This window comes from Pimephales promelas, chromosome 23, assembly GCF_988280905.1.
Source record: "Pimephales promelas chromosome 23, fPimPro1.hap1.1, whole genome shotgun sequence".
NCBI classification, from domain to species: domain Eukaryota; kingdom Metazoa; phylum Chordata; class Actinopteri; order Cypriniformes; family Leuciscidae; genus Pimephales; species Pimephales promelas.
This window is the reverse complement of record NC_142791.1, coordinates 12559763-12575482: the sequence shown is the minus strand read 5'-3', so window position 1 is coordinate 12575482 and position 15720 is coordinate 12559763. Positions and strand designations below refer to the sequence as shown.

General features: G+C 36.5%; 3 protein-coding genes across 6 annotated transcripts in view; 2 read left to right on the top strand and 1 right to left on the bottom strand.

The window, feature by feature from the left end:
- Window positions 1–1856: 1856 nt before the first annotated feature.
- LOC120481731 (molybdenum cofactor synthesis 2) lies at window positions 1857–4218 on the top strand. Of its 2 annotated transcripts, none has more exons than XM_039675537.2 (3): window positions 1857–2010; window positions 2207–2328; window positions 4079–4218. In XM_039675537.2, the coding sequence occupies exons 1-3, from the start codon at window positions 1999–2001 to the stop codon at window positions 4203–4205; spliced, it is 261 nt and encodes an 86-aa protein (XP_039531471.1). In that variant the 5' UTR covers window positions 1857–1998; the 3' UTR covers window positions 4206–4218. The 2 variants fall into 2 exon arrangements, with proteins under 2 accessions (XP_039531471.1, XP_039531470.1); XM_039675536.2 differs by having other exon boundaries at window positions 1877–2010; window positions 2204–2328.
- A 126-nt stretch (window positions 4219–4344) lies between these two features.
- On the top strand, window positions 4345–15397 carry LOC120481728 (molybdenum cofactor synthesis 2). 2 transcript variants are annotated; one of them, XM_089126177.1, is made up of 5 exons: window positions 4345–4459; window positions 4672–4825; window positions 4920–5043; window positions 6061–6173; window positions 12308–15397. In XM_089126177.1, exons 1-4 carry the CDS (start codon window positions 4345–4347, stop codon window positions 6145–6147), a joined length of 480 nt encoding a protein of 159 aa, XP_088982303.1. In that variant the 3' UTR covers window positions 6148–6173; window positions 12308–15397. The 2 variants fall into 2 exon arrangements, with proteins under 2 accessions (XP_088982303.1, XP_039531467.1); XM_039675533.2 differs by lacking the exon at window positions 12308–15397 and having other exon boundaries at window positions 6061–6276.
- The window catches only part of itga2.2 (integrin, alpha 2 (CD49B, alpha 2 subunit of VLA-2 receptor), tandem duplicate 2), a 61291-nt gene continuing 51749 nt past the window's right edge, over window positions 6179–15720 (bottom strand). The window contains exons 18-29 of one of the 2 annotated variants that reach the window (XM_039675442.2): window positions 15315–15397; window positions 14525–14666; window positions 13661–13753; window positions 13508–13584; window positions 13300–13383; window positions 13058–13160; window positions 12824–12934; window positions 12599–12709; window positions 12242–12355; window positions 8375–8464; window positions 8152–8268; window positions 6179–8058 (exon numbers count right to left, since the gene is read on the bottom strand). In XM_039675442.2, coding sequence (XP_039531376.2) covers window positions 7963–8058; window positions 8152–8268; window positions 8375–8464; window positions 12242–12355; window positions 12599–12709; window positions 12824–12934; window positions 13058–13160; window positions 13300–13383; window positions 13508–13584; window positions 13661–13753; window positions 14525–14666; window positions 15315–15397 — 1221 coding nt within the window. In that variant the 3' untranslated portion in view covers window positions 6179–7962. Of the gene's footprint in view, window positions 8269–8374; window positions 8465–12241; window positions 12356–12598; window positions 12710–12823; window positions 12935–13057; window positions 13161–13299; window positions 13384–13507; window positions 13585–13660; window positions 13754–14524; window positions 14667–15314; window positions 15398–15720 lie in introns of both variants that reach the window. The other variant, XM_089126173.1, reaches the window with a different exon arrangement.

The window sequence follows — 15720 nt, the reverse complement described above, 5'->3', positions numbered from 1 at the left end:
GATAACAAATCTTGAAAATATTTTTTACAGTGAATGCAGAACATAAAATGATGGTCTATCTAACATAATGAACTAGTGGATTAAACTTAGAAAAATATTTCACTCTTTACCAGTGAATATAGCTGTTTGTACAGCAAAGCAGACAATATGAATAGACAATATGTCCATCAATGCAACAGTATCTTTATGCCGTGGGATTCAACTATTTGAGTCCTCTTTGATCCAAAGTTTTCCATCCATTTCAGTTTGGACAATAAGCGTTAATCTTTTAAAGTGGTCTATTACTGTGAATTCTGACAGGTATTAATAGACTCAAGGATACGGTCATTCTAATAATAGTTGAGACAGTTGTTTGGTCCTCCCCAGGGTCAAACCTGTAAATATAGCACAACAAATCCTTCAAAAGGAAGCAATCAGGGTGTTGAGTTACACCCCGTCTACACAACTAGTGACGCGACACGACAAACTCCTGTGACGCTGCTGACGTCGTGAACTTGCAGTGTAGACCAGGTGTAGGCTTACAAAGATGAGCTGTTATGTCCATGCAAGTAAGTTCAGATACTACAAATAAAAAGTTATTTACTGGCTTTTGTGGTTCCATGAAGAACTGTTAACATCCACAGAATCTTATAAAAAGGTTCATAACACTAAGAAGAAATTATTCTTTTAAAAACTGTTCACTGAAAGGTTCTTTGAGGAACTGAAAATAGTTCTGTTGCATCGCTATACGAAAACACCTTTTGGAACATTTATTTTAACTTGTCGTTCTTATTCCTCCTTTGCTTGTAGTTACTATTTACAATACTGACAAGTGACATTTTTTCGGCATTGAATTCAGAATAAGGATTGTGGCTCAGGAATGTTAAGCCGATCTAAACGGCTTCTCCAACAAGAACAAATGTAGGGCATTGCTTGATTTTGTCCAGAATTGATTGGATTGTGGTTTGCAGGATCTCATGTGAGTGACAGGTTAGGCTACTGCCCTCTTGCCAGTAAACACGTCATCAGGGGAGAGATGAGCTGCAAGAGGGAGATGAAGTTGTTTTGATTAAAGATTACAATATGGATTTTAAAAAATGATATGCATGAATAAATCATTTATAATAGACTAAATACGGCAATATTCCATCCAAAAAAAATAAGAATTGTCAATTCTGATTTCATGGTGACTTAGTTGGCCGACGTGTAACATAAAATAGATACTAGTTTAAAGAAATAAATGTTGAAGCGGCTTGCCAGGTATGTCTGAGGTAGCCGCTGCCTTGCTGTCCCTCTGTCGGAAAATTAGGAGAAATGCAAGACTCTGCTTGTGTGTCCCACACGTTGCTAATAACTATCACTGTGAAACGGGGACATACGTTGCACAGCTGTGGTCTGTGGTTAGAGATGTCACTGGATTGATCGAATGCCACACAGAATCGTCTTACTGAACAACAACAGCCATCGGCTGTTTAGGCTAATAATGGCGAGACGTGTGTTTGATCCGTTGTTTTTATTTTATTTTTCTTGTAACCTATATTTAAAGCTTAGAAATGTTATATATGTATGTAGTGTTTTAGACAAGTCTCTAAATATAGTAACCATCAAGAAAGTGCTTTACATTATATTTAAGGAGATTGAAATATGAGGTTGGTGAATGGCCAAGTTAGACATGTGAATTTGGAGACATCTGCCGGTTAATGATGGAAATGCGGAGCTAATTTCAGGAACGGTTTAAATAGGATAAAGCCAGGATAGGATAAACTGATACAATCTTATAGAATGCATAGTAGAGGAGGAAAAGTGTGAATTTATAAAATTAAATTTTAAGCTTTTATAAGGTTGACTGAATTCTTGAATAAGCAAATCATGATGTGTCTGTTTCCTGGCCATGAGTCAGCTGACCTAAAGCAGAACCAATGGGATTCGAGCTCTGAGGAAGACGAGCTTGAGCCTGACAGTAGAAGCACGCGCTGCGAGTGTTTGAACTTTACACGCGTCTCCGACTAATGTACATACATGAATACCGAGGTAAGTCTGCTTTTGAAATACATTATTACATTATATCAGATAATATTGCGTTATCTGATCAATATCCTGTAAGTAAAAACATTAAAAAACACGAATCAGATTTACATCACGTAATGGCATTCGATCAACTTCAGGTTTTGGCAACAGTTTAGAAATTGTCATGATAGCCCATATATCTAACTTACACGTTAAGCAGGTGTCGGTTCTGTACTTTGCAAAAAGTGCTGAATTAACGGGACTTAAAGCGGAGAACATCACTGTTCCGTCAAACATTACATCTCTACAGCTGTGGCAGGATTTGGAGACCAGACATCCGAGGTGAATTATTATCACAACTATATTAATACTTTTGTAGGATTTTTAAATCGGTTCTATTTACACTGCAAGTGGTCGACGCATTATAATCAAACAGATGCGTTCAGTCTAACAACCATGCTTTGCGCTCCTGTGCAGTAGCTTCACATTGTTAGTGTTACATATGGTAATTATTATTGTTATTTAATATATAGTTTTACTTATAATATTAATTATTTGTTATTATGGGTGTACTATTATTAATAATAATAGTATTAATGTTACTTTCTAGCATTAATGTTAACTAACTTTATCATGTCATAGCCTAAATATGAAGACTCCCGATGCAAAAGCCTCTAGAAGCCACCTATGTCAAAAATGGGATTCACTTTCACTTCAAACTCACTAAATCCCAGCCTCAGAAAATGTCTGTTCTTGGGTAGAAACCTATAAAGCCTGATAAAAATGTGAGTATTAAACAAGAATAATACAAAAACTTAAAACAAAAATGGACTTAAAGGCCTTTGCATCTGAAGTCTTCATATATATATATATATATGTCAAAAGTTTTAGATCGGTAAGATTTTTTATGTTTTTAAAAGAAGTCTCTTCTGCTCACCAAGGCTGCTTTATTTGATAAAAAAAATAAATAAATAAACAGTAATATTGTGAAATATTATTACAATTTTAACAGCGGTTTTCTGAGTGAATATATGAAGTGTAATTTATTCCTGTGATCAAAGCTGAATTTACAGCATCATTACCCCAGTCTTCCGTGTCACATGATCCTACAGAAATTATTATAATATGATGCTCAAGAAACATTTATGATTATTATCCATGTTGAAAACAGTTTTTTACATTTTTATTTCAGGATTCTTTGATGAATAGAAAGTTCAAAAGAACAGAAATGGAAACTTAAGCTTTTGTAACATTAATCACTACCATTCAAAAGTTTAGGGTCAGTAAGAATTTATTTATTCATTTTTTTGGGAAAAAGAAATTAGAAAATACTTTTATTCATCAAGGATGAGATAAATTGATCAAAAGTTACAGTAAAGACATTTATAATGTTAGAAAAGATTATATTTTAAATAAATGCTGTTATTTTGAACTTTCTATTCATCATAGAATTTTGTGGGAAAATGGTACACGACTGTTTTCAACATTGAAAATAATTAATTGAAAATAATTTAGGTTTTTTTAGCATAAAATCAGCATATCAGAATGATTTCTGAAGGATCATGTGACACTGAAAACTGATGTGTAATCAGCAACAGCAATAATGTTGAAAATTCAGCTTTCAAATTACATTTTAAAATATATTCAAATAAAAAACAGTCATTTTAAATTGTCATAATATTTCACAATATTACTGTTTGTCATTTTTTTTCATCAAATAAAGCAGCCTTGGTGAGCAGAAGAGACTTCATTTAATATATATATATATATATATATATATATATATATATATATATATATATATATATATATATAGTGTGTTTGTGTTTGTGTGTGTTTAATATAATAATATTGGGTATTTCCAGTGTAAAATATTTAATGCATATGGACAAGTGTCTTTCTTGTCCTTCTGACGACTTGTTTAAATTTTATTGTACATGCTATAAATTATATAAATAATGCTTAGAACAACAAATTATCTGTTGCAACCTATTATTTTCTGATTGAGCATGTTACATTTTCTTTATTTTCTATTCATTATGTTCTGAATCTGATGTGATTTTACTGAGAGCATGTTTATCCTGTTTGCCAGACTGTCTGTGTTACGGGATCAGGTGGTCCTGGCAGTTCGGCAGGAGTACGTGCCTCTGGGTGCTCAGCCCTTGACCCTCAGAGAGGGAGACGAGGTGGCCATCATACCACCCCTTAGTGGAGGGTAAACGAATTACCAAGGTGAGCATCAAATCTGACAGCCCACCTGTCTCTCCATATGTATATATATTAACATGTTTTTTATATACACACACACGCATATAAATATTTTTTGTTTAAATGAATGTGTTCTGTTTTTTTAAAGGCATGGCTGCAGATCAGGGTCAAGATCTAATTACACTCACAACGAACAAGCTTTCTTCTGATGGCGTCTCTGAATCTGTGACGTGTCCCTCCTGTGGCGCTATATCTCTGTTTATTGGTCAGTCTTTTGTAGTTGGATCATTGCTTCTGTTTAGAGTTGGCTTTCTTACAGATACATATATATTTTGTTTATGATTAATTTAAACATTTTAGAAACACAAATTCATTACAAAAAATGGCTTCAGAGAGCAAAACCGGATCCCTCTAACAAGCATATGCACCGTCCAGAGCAGAAGGGTGAAATTAAGGATTCGAATCTCCTTTTTTCAGGGACTACCAGAGATAATTTTGAGGGAAAGAAAGTAATACGTCTTGAATATGAGGCATACATTCCAATGGCAGAGTCAGAACTGAGGAAGATCTGCAGTGACATCAGGACAAAGTGGCCCAGCATCAGACATATCAGCATACAACACAGACTTGGGTGAGTCTCACAGTTTGTTTAGATAATGAGAGTTCATTGCTTGGTATTTTTACATGTAAATAATATTTTTGTTCTTCCCCTGCTCTGTCCACAGTGTGGTTCCTATAACTGAAGCAAGCGTTATAATTGGGATCTCATCACCGCACAGAAGTGAGTCCCTGGAGGCGGTGAAGTACGCTATTGACACACTCAAAGCCACTGTACCAATCTGGAAAAAGGTATGAATATACCTAGTAGTGCATGACTTCTTTGTTACCCTAGATAGGTACACTTTTTTTTTTTTTTTTAACAAATGGTAATTAAAAGGAGAAGATGATTTTTGGTAGTTAATAAACTTAAGTTTACAGCAAGTCTTGGACAATATTTTTAATAAATCAATTTTCTTTGCAAACATAGTAATAAGGTTGATAAATGCAGTTGACAATTTGTGTAAATAATGAGTTTTGTCTTCCTGCCATGTTGTAGTTTTAAGTGATGCTACAACATGAAATGTTACTTAAGGAATTTTTTAAAGGGCAAAGATTACAAATTTAATCATTAGAATTATTTCATTTAACATTTTTGATGCAATATAAAGTGTGCATCATGACTTGTGGTATAATTATTAGATACCGATTTATAAAACATCTGTTATATCACCTTTACTTCCTATTTCGTTTCAGTTCCCCTTTAAAGTGATAGTTATAAGACTTGTTAGTTTGTGGAACACTGACTTTGTTTCTTTATAAGAAATGATGGTTACACTTTATTTTTTAAGTGACGGTTACATTGTACATACTCAAATAAGTACTGAGTAATATTAATTAACTTTAGAGCTACAGTAATGGTTACTTGTAATTAAGTACATGAAGAGTTCAGATGCAAAAGCCTCTAAATGCCATTTGAAATTTTCTTCTAAAATGACCATTTTTATCAAGCTTGTATATTTAAGTTCAGTAATTTCACTTAAATGACATTTAATAGGTAATCTTCATTGCCATTTAAGTGAAATTACTGAACTTAAATATACAAGCTTGATAAAAATGATCATTTTAGAAGAAAATTTCAAATGACACTTAGAGGCTTTTGCATCTGAACTCTTCATGTAGAATTGTGAAACTTTCACCCTGAAATTTAGTGATACCGAAATAAAGTGTTACCCGAAATTATAGTTGTATAATAACAACTTGCAACTTGTAATCATTTCTCTTGTGCAATTGTTTACAACATGTTTGTAATTATTTTGTTCTTTTCAGGAAATATATGAGTCTGGGCAGCCTTGCTGGAAAGAGAACAAGGAGTGTTTGTGGGCGGATGATGGAAAAGATCCTAAGGAAAGTTGAACTGTTAAATGAGCAAATGGGCTACAGTAAGTCTCGTGAAGCATCAAGCACTTTTTATTGAAAAAATACAAAGCTCAAGTTCTCCTGTAACACCTGATAAAACACAAATACAGATTTTCATCAAACGAGTATATTCTGCTCTTTTTTTTTGTAAAGAATAGAAAGATTTACAAAAGGTACCAGTGCAAAAACATCATGTAAACATAAAGGAAAATCTTTGTTGCTTGTGTTGCCTTTGATTAGACAGGCCTATTTTCCTGTCACACCATCAGTAGAAGTTAAACCCTGAATTAATACAAAATCAAACTTATTTATATCAACTGTCATTTGAAAACATTAAATAGAAGTTAACATTTCAGTAATTCCTAGACATTTCAAAGTATTTGAGTGTTTATTAACAAAAGCATCATACACCGCCCGGCCCATAAAAAAGAGTTGCTGTTGTAAATTTTGATCTTGACCAAAATTTGACGCACTTCTTGATGGAAAAAACACCCAAACATTTATTTCCATTGAGAGATGCATCAATTTCTGGTTAAGATCTTGTAATGTCTTGCTTGTTTAATTCCAAACAGTGACTTTTTTTTTTGGCCGGGTAGTATATAATGTAAAATATAATGTGTTTTCAAAAAAGTTAGTACTAACTTCATTAATTCGTTAGTAACAACTAATAGACACTAACTTTTTCTCGTTTAGTATCAGTACATTTCCCTGATGTTTTATGCAGAATACCACTGCTTATTACTTTAATTATTCGCTCATGATTCTTGCAAAGTACGGATGAAAGTGGCAGCTGTAGAATTTACAGAGAGCGTTTTACAGTGTGTTGCTTTGGCCATAACACATTTACATTTTATTGCATCTATTTTATGTAATTGCTGAAATGGTTTCACTATCACTGATATAATAAAGCACATAACAAAGGCCAAGATAAACTCAAAGCGAAGTTCTTTTTCGTTTTTGGCTTAGGGGGATAAAATGGCGAACATCCAAACGCCATCCACATTTAGATGAATGCGTAAATATGTGCTGCAAGCTTTCCTTTCAACAACAAAAATGACAGCGATGAGAAAACAAGACTTAAAAGCATCTGATAATAGTGATGTGGATTTTTGCACAAGCTCTGCAATTCAGCACTCCAGTCATGTTATTTATATAGCACTTAATACAATAGATTGCTTTAAAGAAAGCAGCTTTACAGTATGGGTCTATTTGAATCAGAATTACTACTCTCCAGTGTGTTCATGTTTTAACTCGCGTTTGAACTCCAAGGATTGAACAACAGAAGAAATGAACAGGAATGATTTCCATGTCAAAGACGATGGAGCCACAGCTATTATATAAACGCCACAGACCAATGGAAGTTTGGAACCAAACTTTTCCAGAAAGTTCGCTATAGCAAGCTGTTTCGAACTTACGATTTTGCTTGAAATATATCGGAGCCTTATGTGTTTGGTCATTTTCGTACTCGACTATAAAACAAATGATCAAATGTGTTCAAATAAGAACTGAAAGGTCCATGTTTTCTCATATGCCAGCATATGACACCAATAATCAAAAGTCAAAAAGATCTAGTTATATACTAACTACTGAATACTGAAGAAGTGGTAAGACAGCCAGAAGATACACCCGCTAGCAGAGAAAAAGCATATGAGAAAAATGAATGGGATTGGAGTACCAGTTGTCAGGTAATGCATTGTAATCAAACCGACAATTTCCAATTCGTTCAGTTCACTCTTTCTAACCCTGTTCTGGACATTTGTGTCAGGGAAGAAAGAAACCTGTGACATTTCCAAACGAGTCTCAGCCGATCTCTCAGGGCGCCTCACTGTTTTCCTTCAGTTCCTGATCTTCCCCTTCATTCTCCTCATTCTTCATCAGCTTTTGATACTTCCTCTTGAAGAATCCAAGCTGAACATAAACACATGGGTTTTTAAAGGACGACAATGGCACAAGATGTACGCTTAAAAGACATTGTGAGGGAAAAAAAGCTAAATTAAGCACCTTCCAAAGTAATGCGACGGCAAGAGCCAATAATAGCAGACCGCCGATAACACTCCCTGCAATGACGCCCACCGGAACGTCCCCTTTAGCTCCAGGTTGGCTCACTTTGACTTCAACCTGCAATGAACTCATGTCAGTTGTCTCGACATGGGAAATGACTGTCGACGTGTCGAAGACGTTTTAGGCAAAGTGTTCAAATGACCCTGCTGTATTTTGACAATACCTTCAGCTGTTTCTGCTCGATGAACAGTAGGTCCGGTTGAGAAGTCTCTATATCAGCTCTCACAGAGAGCACAACGTACAGGAAATCAGCCTTGAATGGGCAAACAAACACATTGTTAAAGTCCCCCTGTCGTGAAAATCAAGCTTTTAATGTTGTTTATGTCTATGTGGTGTTTTTATTATGTTTTAAGACAAACCATGTGCAAATTCATAAGGCAACACCATTGCTGAGTATTTTCTCCTTAAAACTGCAGTGAACCAAATACAATCTCAAAAATCACTGGTGTTTCTGACATCACAAACTACCTTGTAACCAATCTGGGGTGCGTTTCCCTTTGCGAACCTTTGGTCTAATTACACATTGCTACCTAGTCAACCGTTATCTGAGATTTGTTTTCATGATTGCCGAATGTAAATAGTTTTATCTCTAAAAACAGTTTAGCCTATAATGCTAGTACAATGCTAGTATATAGGGCATAGAGTAATGACAAATAAAAATCGCTTGTTATTACCACTAACAAGGCTCAAAACAGCCCCACACCAAAACGACAGCATAACAAGGGTCCCTACATTCAAACCGAAGCGTTGAGAACTTTGTTAGTGTCCACACAGTTTAATAAGAAGATATTTTATACACACAGTAAATTTCGCGAATACAGGAAGAAGCCATCTTTGAAAAATAGTCTCTACCAGTCGATCTACGAACGCCGATCCAAGTGCGCTGAACTGTGCAGAATCTCATATGATCCGTTGTTTCCAGAAGAAACACAAACCGTTTACTTGTCTTCAATATGTACACGTAGCCTACTGTTCGCGCTTATTCACATCTCACCAGCGCACTTGGATCGGCGTTCGTAGATCGACTGGTAGAGACTATTTTTCCAAGATGGCTTCTTCCTGAATTCGCGAAATTTACTGTGTGTATAAAACATCTGCTTATTAAACTGTATGGACACTGACAAAGTTCTCAATGCTTCGGTTTGAATGTAGGGACTCTTTTTATGCTGTTGTGTTACTGTGGGGCTATTTTGAGCCTTTTTAGTGGTAATAACAAGCGATTTTTATTTGTCATTACTCTATGCCCTACATACTAGCATTATACTAGCGTTATAGGCTAAACTGTTTTTAGAGATAAAACTATTTACATTCGGCAATCATGAAAACAAATCTCAGATAACGGTTGACTAGGTAACAATGTGTAATTAGTAGGGGTGTGCAAAAAAATCGATTCACATTTGAATCGCGATTCAATCTTTACCGATTCAGAATCGATTCATAGAATTCCAAAAATCGATTCATATAGGCTATATTTTTTTAATGGCGTGCAGGGGCGGAGTGGCAATCGGGTGAGTCGGGACTTTTACCGGTGGTCCGGTAGTGTTTCTATGGTTTCGAGGCTGCGAGGGCCGGTCTGATAAATAGTTATTGCAAGTTCTTGCCGCCCGCTGGTCAAACTGTGCAGCCACTCTGCTCAACCCGTAAATAAATGCATCGATCCGCAGATCTTATGTTTGAGTTTTATCTTTTGCCAAGCGTGTCAGAGGTGACGGGTTCTAAACCGCACTCGTATAGTTTTTTCTCTCTCTCATCAAAACCGAATATGTTCATCACGTTTGTGTGCATTTTATTTTGTGATTTCACCGGAGTCTCCACAACGGCGATAGATTGAAGCGCGCGTCCGAGAGAAGACTGCGCGAGCCACAGAGCATATGGCCACAGAGAACCATAGACAGTAAAAGAGAACACTGTATCCATCATGACACTGATCGCAGCAGACACGTCGAGCGCTCAGCTTGATTTCAAAAACAACAGGTCTCTTATTTATTAGCGACCTAAATGAATGCTCTGCTAGTTAACTGGAGATACCCGCAAATTACGCGCCTATGAACGACTTCACTGGAGCTAAACAAATCAATCTAACCATAGATGTTACCAGTAGCGGTGGCTTTTTTAAATCTATTTAAAATATTTTCGCAAGGGTTCTATGAAATTAGTATATATTTTTAGGAAGTTCAATGTGCCCAGTCGAGTTCACATTTCAACAGTCAACCTGGTAGCTGAAGTAGGCCTACTCCTTAAACCACATTTAGCATAATTGTTTGTTTGATCTGACTACAGCACTTTAAAGCTAAATGTAAAAGCTTTTTATTTAAGTTTTATTTTAAACTTGAATTAAATGTATTTAAAAGCTGGCCAAAGCTTGGCACTTTGCACTTTTTAGTTGCAAAAGTTTTTATTTTTGTATGAAGACATATAAAGTAATATCAGACTTTTCTTTTAAATTATGTCTACTGCAATCAATCACATAGGAAAAAGTAAACTACATTTATATAGACCTGCGAATCGTTTTTTGAATCGAGAATCGTTTTTGAATCGAAAATCGATTTTGAATCGAATCTTGAGACAAAAAAAAAAAAAAAATCGGTATCGAATCGAATCGTGACATTTTCTGAATCGTGCACCCCTAGTAATTAGACTAAAGGTTCATTTTGCGCCGGAGTTGTTCTTTAAGGACTATTTCAAATTGTTCTCAGTTATTTTGCTTTATTAATATTTGGCTCGTTCTTACATAGTAGAGCACGTTCGCACACGCGTACTCCTCAAAATCGGTACTTAAAGACGTAAATTCTTAAAACTAAAAGACGTAAATTACATTTGTATGTATTCTAAATAAAAGGCATCGGTTGAACTGAATGTCAGCTTGGTTATTTTGCTCAAGATAAGGATTTATTACGTCCACATGTGATGCAATATGGAAACTATGCCTCTAACCACAGGTCGAGAGCTGTCTTTCAAACCACACAACTTTGCGATGCTGTTTGCGAATGTTCGTCGGAACGTTTGTTTCGGGAAACTCGTTGAACTATTCTGATAACGATGGAACTTGCGACCATAGTTGGCTAACAATGCTTTCGGGAAACGCACCCCTGGTCAACGTGTGATCATCAACGAGTGGATCTTTGAGTTGGAGTGAGTGAGTGGAGGCGGGGCTAATTTGTATATTCATAGAACAGCGTATACTAAATGAGACAAGGGTGTAGAGTTACATTCAAGGAAAAAGCATTTAAATGTGTCATTTTGGTGATCAAAGATGAGTTTCGAAGGATAAAATGATTGACTACAGGGAGACTTTAACCCCAACACTTGTATGAGAAAATAGGTGGTTTGCAATCACATGATTGTGTTGACTCGCGGAATGCAGATGGAGGGCACGGAGTGAAGAGCGCAATGGACGAGATGGAGGAAAATCCGTACTGTACTACTTTAGACGCTATTACAAGAGAAATATATAAACAGAAAATCGAAACATATGTTGGACGTGATCCTTACGTTATGAAGAGAACCGATTTTTCAACTGAATTGAGAGATTTGCCTGCAATCGAGGCTGTAGATATCAGCAACTAACTCGTCTTACAGACATACTTTGACTTTACAAAGTTCGGAAACTGGTACGTTACACAAACAGCCACATAAGTGTATTTAAACACCTGAATAATGTAATTATAAGCCACATAAATAATGTATACTCACATTTGACGAAGTGAGCATTGCACACACACACACACACACACAGGCATTTTCCCATTCGGCTCCTCCCCACCACAGACGTAGGTTCGCAAGGCATTTTTCCCCGGTGTTTTTCTGTCAATTTCTTTCTTATTTCTTTCAATAACTTTTCAGCACATGATATAAAAACTCCTCGTGGTTTGATCGATTTGATCAACCGTAAACGACGCAAAACATAGGCATTTTGAGTGTGTTATAGTGCTTCCTAAATATAGAAAATCACTTCCTGCCCTCCATCTGCGTTTCGTATCTGCGTCTGCGTCACGTGAAAACAAGCTATTAATGAGATGATTTCGCTTACCATTGCAAATGTGCCATTCCAAATGTTTGTAGTAACATTCAGGTAATAATCATTCTTCTCCTCCAGGTCCTTCAGGACGCATCGCATAAACTGGCATGTGGCCGTTTTGCAGTTCTGGTGAACAGATGATCAATACGGTTACGGCTTTGCGGACGGAAATTAAGACATCCTGTTTTTTGTAATCCCTAGACAGAATTAGTCATCTTGACTTGCAAATCAACATTGAAACCATTATTACACAAATAATTGTTACTGGGTTTCATTCTTCATTCGTTATTACTTCCTTTGTGTGTCACAATCAATAACAATGTCAACAGTGAATGTTTTTTTCAGGAAAATATTAGATCAAGCACTGACCAGTTCCTCTGTTCCTCTAAAACTTTCCTTAGTCAATCGGGCTGGATAAGGTTTCTGACTGATCTTAAATGGGTCGATCAGATTGCTGTCAGTACAATGGAATTTTTCAGCCTGTTTGCAGGAAATATCGTCGTCAAATCATTTCCACATGCACAGACACTGCTTTCAGGCATGTATGGATGGTTAAATGCATTGGGTATAAAGGAAACTGTTATTGCTCCTCACAGATGAAGTTTTAATGCTGGTTATGTACAGGAGGGGATTTCCTGCTCTAGTGCTGTTTGGCAGCGACACATTGAGGTAAACCAGGCTGACGGGGACAGTTCCTGTTGAAACCTGTAGAAATAAATACGCTCACATTAGCAGGCCGAATCATTACCGTGAACTCAGAGGAAACTAACAGATGGTGGTAGTGAACAGCCTGAAGGATTTATCCATTTTACTACAACATGAACTCACCTTTAGATTAAAGTTAAAATCTGGGCCGATGTCCTTGTAAGCCATTACTGTGGCTGCAAAATTGTCCTCTTTTTCCAGTAAATACACATCTAAGTTTGATTCTCTGAAAAAATTGGAATATAATATAGAAACATTTCTAGGAGACTGCAGAATGAACAGTTGAACTATCAGAACCAGGCATTCCTGATAGGTGTTAAATAAAGGAAATGTTGTAATGTTATAAAAGGGGTGTGTTGTCTGACCTGCTGAGGATGATCTCAGAGTTGTATTGGACAGGAATGGATTTATGGAAAATATTATCAGCGGGAGTTTCCTCTGTGCTGTCACTGCAGAGCAAATAAACCAATCAAACATTGATTAACATTAATTCATCTCCTTACACATTATTAAACCTGTAGATGTTCATCTATGAACTGTCACATTTGAACTTTTCTTAATTTCTATATTTACCTTAACGCCTCAAAGACAACTTTGGCATCTTTTTCAAGCCGATTCAAGTTAAAGTCAAAGTGTACCACAAACATAACCTAAGGAAAAGTAACAAAATCGTTAAAATCATATCAGTCAGATCTGAAGAAGAATGCTGGCAGATGTCTGTCTCACCGATTGGTCTGTCCTCAGGGCTGGATAACTCAATTGGCAGATGAGTTTGTCTGAATCTTTCATCAGAGTGCACTTCACCTCTGTACCATCAGTCTGAAATATCAGAAAGCAAAAACAGCCGCTTTGAACACAAGAACATGCGTGTGCTGTGTAAGTAAAACACAAATACAGTACACAGTATATTGCACTTAAAGGGATAGTTCACCTAAAATTCTGTAATTAATCACCGACCCTCTTGTCCTTCCACACCCGTAAGACCTTCATTCATCTTCAGAACACAAATGAAGATATTTTTGATGAAATCCGAGAGCAGTCCCACCCACTAGGAGCAAAGCAATTTACACATTCAAGGCCCAGAAAGATAAATACATAATTAAAGTGCAATCCAGTAGGGGGAGCACCGCATTACGACGGATTCGTGTTGTGTTGACTTGAGAGATGACGTACTTCTGTGAGCGCGCTTTGGGTAGTATTATTTTGTAAATTTAGAGGTAAATTATGTTGTTATTGTTTTTTCGCAAACAAAAGTACTTGCGTCGCTTTATAAAATTGAGGTTAAACCACTGGAGTCATGTGGACTACTTTAATGATGTATTACCATTTTGGACCTTGAATGTGTAAATTGCGTTTCTCACAAAAGAATGACCAAAATCTCTCGGATTTTATCAAAAATATCTTCATGTGTGCTTCAAAAGTTCTTCTTATGGGTGTGGCACATAAGATCCCTTTTAATTATGGGTAGAATCTTCTGGTCAGATAAATTTGTGGGTGAAACAAATAGCCTGCCCCAGCACCACCTGTATCCTGCCCAGTTTTATTCAAATTCTTTTCACGATCATATAATGTACTGCTAATGTAAAGTACCAGTGGTGTAAAAGAAGCGTAGAACAGGTTACTGGAGTGGCTGACTGTTAACCGTGCATTGTATGCATTTTCCTTCTTGTTCATCACTGTCACAGTGAAGGAGAGTCTTCTCTTGTTCTGGCTGACCACCAGTGGAGTTTTGCTAGAAAAAAAAAATACTTCAATGCTAATAGAGAATCTTTATTTTTAAGCGTGTAAGAGATTTATATGGATGTGCAACATGACATCATGACTTTTGCGTAAACATACATGCCACTTTCGAGTCAAGTGGCGTGTTACCTCTACGCATTTTGAGCTATCCGCATGTCCGAGTTAATTAATTAATGTCCAAGAGATTCCGCGTGTCTGTACACGCCGTCAAATCTCCACGCGAAACGAAGCAAAATTTAGATCTACATCCGGGGAGCGATCTTTTTTTTCCTAGTATGGTCGGGGAAGACTCATAAATGCCATTAACCCCAGTGACGGGTAGGTTTAGGGAGGGGGTTGTGGTAGGTCATATATTTATATATACAGTAATAACGTTAAGTCAATGGCGTTCATAAACACGCTGAAAAGCGATTATGCGTGTTGATAGCACGCCAAAAATGGAAATACGAATTGGCGTGTCATACACGCGCTACTTCATGAGATCAGTCTGGGATGTGTTATCGGAACATTTCACAAAAGAAATTGGGTGCTAGTTAATTAGATTATTTCAAATGTCCTTAAGAGATCAATTATTTTTAAGAAATAAGCGTGAGATTAACTTTTCTGTCTTGTTTACGTCATATGGTTGAAGGAATCTTACCCATGTTTCTCTTCACTCTCCACACTCAGTACCAAGTCACTGAAGCAAACTTCATCTTGGCCACAGTCCTTTGAGAATGGGATCTGGACCAAACCAAACCCCAGAGATAAACACAAGGATTTAGGAAGAGTTTCCTGAACAAAGATGATGCATTCTTCTATTCTTAATAGCCCAAGTCAGAGGATTTAAAACGGGTCCAGGGGGATCCATGGAAAATTTGATTGATTGTACTATTGTAGCCAAGGTATAGCTACTGCCATACCCTTCCATCACCAATTGTCGCCCATGATCGAAAGGTTAGAAATCCCCTGACACGATTTATTTGTTTATTAATTACCCTTTTTCCCAACACATCCCCATCACAGTAAACCACAGGCACTTCAATTTAGGTTCTCGCAACGCAACA

Coding starts and splice junctions, on each gene's coding strand:
- LOC120481731 (XM_039675536.2), top strand. Junction 2,329..4,078: donor TTGGAGACCAGACATCCGAG/GTGAATTATTAT, acceptor CCTGTTTGCCAG/ACTGTCTGTGTTACGGGATC.
- LOC120481728 (XM_089126177.1), top strand. CDS start 4,345: ATGGCTGCAGATCAGGGTCAAGATCTAATTACACTCACAACGAACAAG. Junction 4,460..4,671: donor CGCTATATCTCTGTTTATTG/GTCAGTCTTTTG, acceptor TCCTTTTTTCAG/GGACTACCAGAGATAATTTT. Junction 4,826..4,919: donor AGCATACAACACAGACTTGG/GTGAGTCTCACA, acceptor CTCTGTCCACAG/TGTGGTTCCTATAACTGAAG.